General features: G+C 31.8%; 1 protein-coding gene across 1 annotated transcript in view; it reads left to right on the forward strand.

The window, feature by feature from the left end:
- The first annotated feature begins 1139 nt into the window (after window positions 1-1139).
- LOC137622678 (salivary glue protein Sgs-3-like) overlaps window positions 1140-3500 on the forward strand; it is a 9975-nt gene continuing 7614 nt past the window's right edge. Inside the window, exon 1 of the mRNA XM_068353273.1 lies at window positions 1140-1253. Coding sequence (XP_068209374.1) covers window positions 1140-1253 — 114 coding nt within the window. The remainder of the gene's footprint in view (window positions 1254-3500) is intronic.

Consider the following 3500-nt stretch of genomic DNA (forward strand, 5'->3'; position numbering starts at 1 on the left):
ATAAAGTGTTATATACTTAATTACAGATATTGTATATATATATATATATATATATATATATATATATATATATATATATATATATATTTATATATATATATATATATATATATATATATATATATATATATACATTATACTGTATATATATACATATAAATATACACATATATATATATATACATATATGTGTATGTATATGTACCATGGTCTTCCACTGTCTTGGGGTAGAGTTCTCTTGATTGGGGGTATACTCCTGCACACTATTCTATCTTATTTATCTTCCTCTTGTCTTTTAAAGTTTTATAGTTTACATATGAGATTTATTTTATTGTTACTGTTTCATCTAATTGTTATTTAATTCTCTTGTAGTTTATTCATTTCCTTATTTCCTTTCACCATTGGGATATTTTCCCTGTTGGAGCTCTTGGGCTTATAGCTTCATGCTTTTCCAACTAGGGTTGTAGCTTAGCAAGTAATAATAATAATAATAATAATAATAATAATAATAATAATAATAATAATAATAAAGAGAATCGCAGCCTCATCACATTTCAATATCATTATTATTATTATTATTATTATTATTATTATTATTATAATTATTTCTATTATTATTATTATTATTATTACTATTACTAGCAAAGCTACAATCCTAGTTGGAAAAGCATGATGCTATAAGCCCAAGGGCTCCAACAGGGAAAATTAGCCGAGTGAGGAAAGGAAATAAGTAAATAAACAAATGATATGAGATCAAAATAGAAGGGGGGAGGGGTATTGGATATTACCATGACCTGAATAGTGAATAAATTACTTGAATAACTTGACTGCGGAGTGTCGTAATCAGGGAAGAAATATTTTGAGAGGTGGAATGTTAATTATAAATATTTAAGAATATCCTGAGTCTAATAACAAAGAAAAGATTTAGTGTGAAGGTGTATACAGGTTTTAGGAGTGAGGACAAACGCAATAAGTTTAAGTGTGAAATTAAATACAAAAGGTTCAAGCGTGAAGTCATACACCCCCCCCCAAAAAAAGAAAAAAATAAAGAAAAAAAAAGGTAAGGAAATACAAAGTTTGAATGTAAAGGAAAATAAAAAAAAAAATTTGAGCGTGGAAGCAATTTAAAAGATGTAATTATGAGGGCAAATACAAAAGGCTTAAGTGTGAAGGGAAGTACACAAAGTCTAAGTGTGAAGACAAATACAAAAAGTTTAAGTGTTAAGGCAAATATAAAAAGCTTAAGTGTGAAGGCAAATACAAAAAGCTTAATTGTGAAGGGAATTACATAGTGTAAGTGTGAAGACAAATACAAAAAGCTTAAGTGAGAAAGCAAAATACAAAAAGCTTAAATGAGAAGGCAAATAGAAAAAGCTTAACTGTGAAGATAAATACAAAAAGCTTAAGTGAGAAGGCAAATACAAAAATCTTAACTGTGAAGACAAATACAAAAAGCTTAACTGTGAAGACAAATACAAAAAGCTTAACTGTGAAGGCAAATACAAAAAGCTTAAGTGTGAAAGAAATACAAAAATACAAAATATAAAGGCAAATACAAAAGCTTCAAGCATGAAATGAAATACAAGTAAACATCACTTTAGCTTCTCACAGAAAAAGAAAATGAAAGTCCCATCAACGTCACAGGAGTCCTCATTTCTGAAGAAGCAAGATAACTACATTTTGAGAAAGGACCAGTGGGCGCTCGAGGGGGGGGGGGGGATGAAAGAGACGGCTTTAACATGGAAGGGATGGGGGGGGGGGGGGGAAGCACTTGCAAGCAGTTCTCTAATTGGTGGAGGAGTGAAGTAAAGTGGCCGACCAATCAGCTGGCCCATTTTGGTGTGACGTGATGGAAATACTTGGTCTTATTGGATGCTCGGATCTTTTAGTTCCTGGACCGTTCTGGTATCTGGGCAATCTGAGGTATTTGGGGGCTATCTATCTATCAGTTAAGAAGCTGATTATTATTATTATTATTATTATTATTATTATCATTTTTATTGTTATTGTTTTTTATTATCAAAATCTTTATTATTATTACTATTATTATTATTATTATTATTATTATTATTATTATTATACCAGGATGCTATAAGCCCAAAGACTCAAAACAGGAAAAAAATACATCAGTGAGAAATGAAATAAGGAAATAATTAAACTACATGAGACGTAATGAATAATTAATATAAAAAACCTTAACATCGGTAACAACGTTAAAATATATCTTTCATATATAAACTATGAGGAGAGACTCATGTCAGCCAGTTCAACATAAAAACATTCACTGTAAGTTTGAACTTCTTAAGTTCCACCCGTTCAACTGTCAAATTAGGAAGATCATTCCACAATCTGGTCAGACCTGGAATGAAACTTCTAGAATATTGTGTAGTACTGTGGTCTAAAAACAAAATACGCTGTAACCTTCGAAACAATAGGGTTTCTGAAACCCTTTATAGACTTGTCTATAATAGATTCTAAAGACGATCTATAAATATTTCCTTTTAAAGACAAAGCTAAGCGTTCTACGTGGATATAAATTCTTTCAAGTAAAACGTTTAATTCTATATGTCAATGTTATTTATCATATACAATTTGATCACATTCGCCAATGCTATGCAAGTAATAAAAAAACATGGTATGAAATCATATTCAATAATTTCCTATTAAAAAAAAAAAATCGGCAGCGTTTTTCACTGAAAAACTTTTTTCATTTAAATTCAGGATTTAATGAAATTTGTATTCTGTGCAAAGTGTAGTGATATCCTACAGGAAACGTCCCTGGCTACCGACCTGTTGGATGGGGGTTCAAGACAGGCTAACGCTCGTTAGTTTCTAGCAGTGTCTGCAACCTCACCATCCTTGTGAGCTAGGGATAAGGTGGGGTTTTAAGGGAACCTGTAGGTCTACCTGCTGAGTCATCAGCAGTCATTGCCTGGCCCTCCCTGGTTCAAGCTTAATGGAGATGAGGGTTAGGTGCTAATCATATGTGTATACGGTCAGTCTCTGGGGCATTGTACTGTACTGTGCTTCTGGCGTTCATGAGCACGCTTTAAATGTTCGAATCAGGGATGTGTGAAATAGCGGTCCAGTATCTAACCGGTCACCCATATTATTAAAAAAGAAAAAAAAAAATATATATATATATATATATATATATATATATATATATATATATATCTTAAATTGCGATAATAGATTTTATTAAGGGAAAAAAAATATTGAATGCTCGATATAAAATACAACATTCCTGTACTTCCCTCTAGTCTTGGATAGTGCCATAGCCTCTGTACCATGGTCCTCCACTGTCTTGAGCTAGAGTTCTCTTGCTTGAGGGTACACTCGGGCACACTATTCTGTCTGGTTTCTCTTTCTCTTGTTTCGTTGAAGTTTTTATAGTTTATATAGGAAATATTCATTTAGATGATGTTACTGTTCTTGAAATATTTCATTTTTCCTTGTTTCCTTTCCTCACTGGGCTATTTTCCCTGTTGGGGCCCCTG

The sequence above is a fragment of the Palaemon carinicauda genome, chromosome 29, assembly GCF_036898095.1.
Source record: "Palaemon carinicauda isolate YSFRI2023 chromosome 29, ASM3689809v2, whole genome shotgun sequence".
NCBI classification, from domain to species: domain Eukaryota; kingdom Metazoa; phylum Arthropoda; class Malacostraca; order Decapoda; family Palaemonidae; genus Palaemon; species Palaemon carinicauda.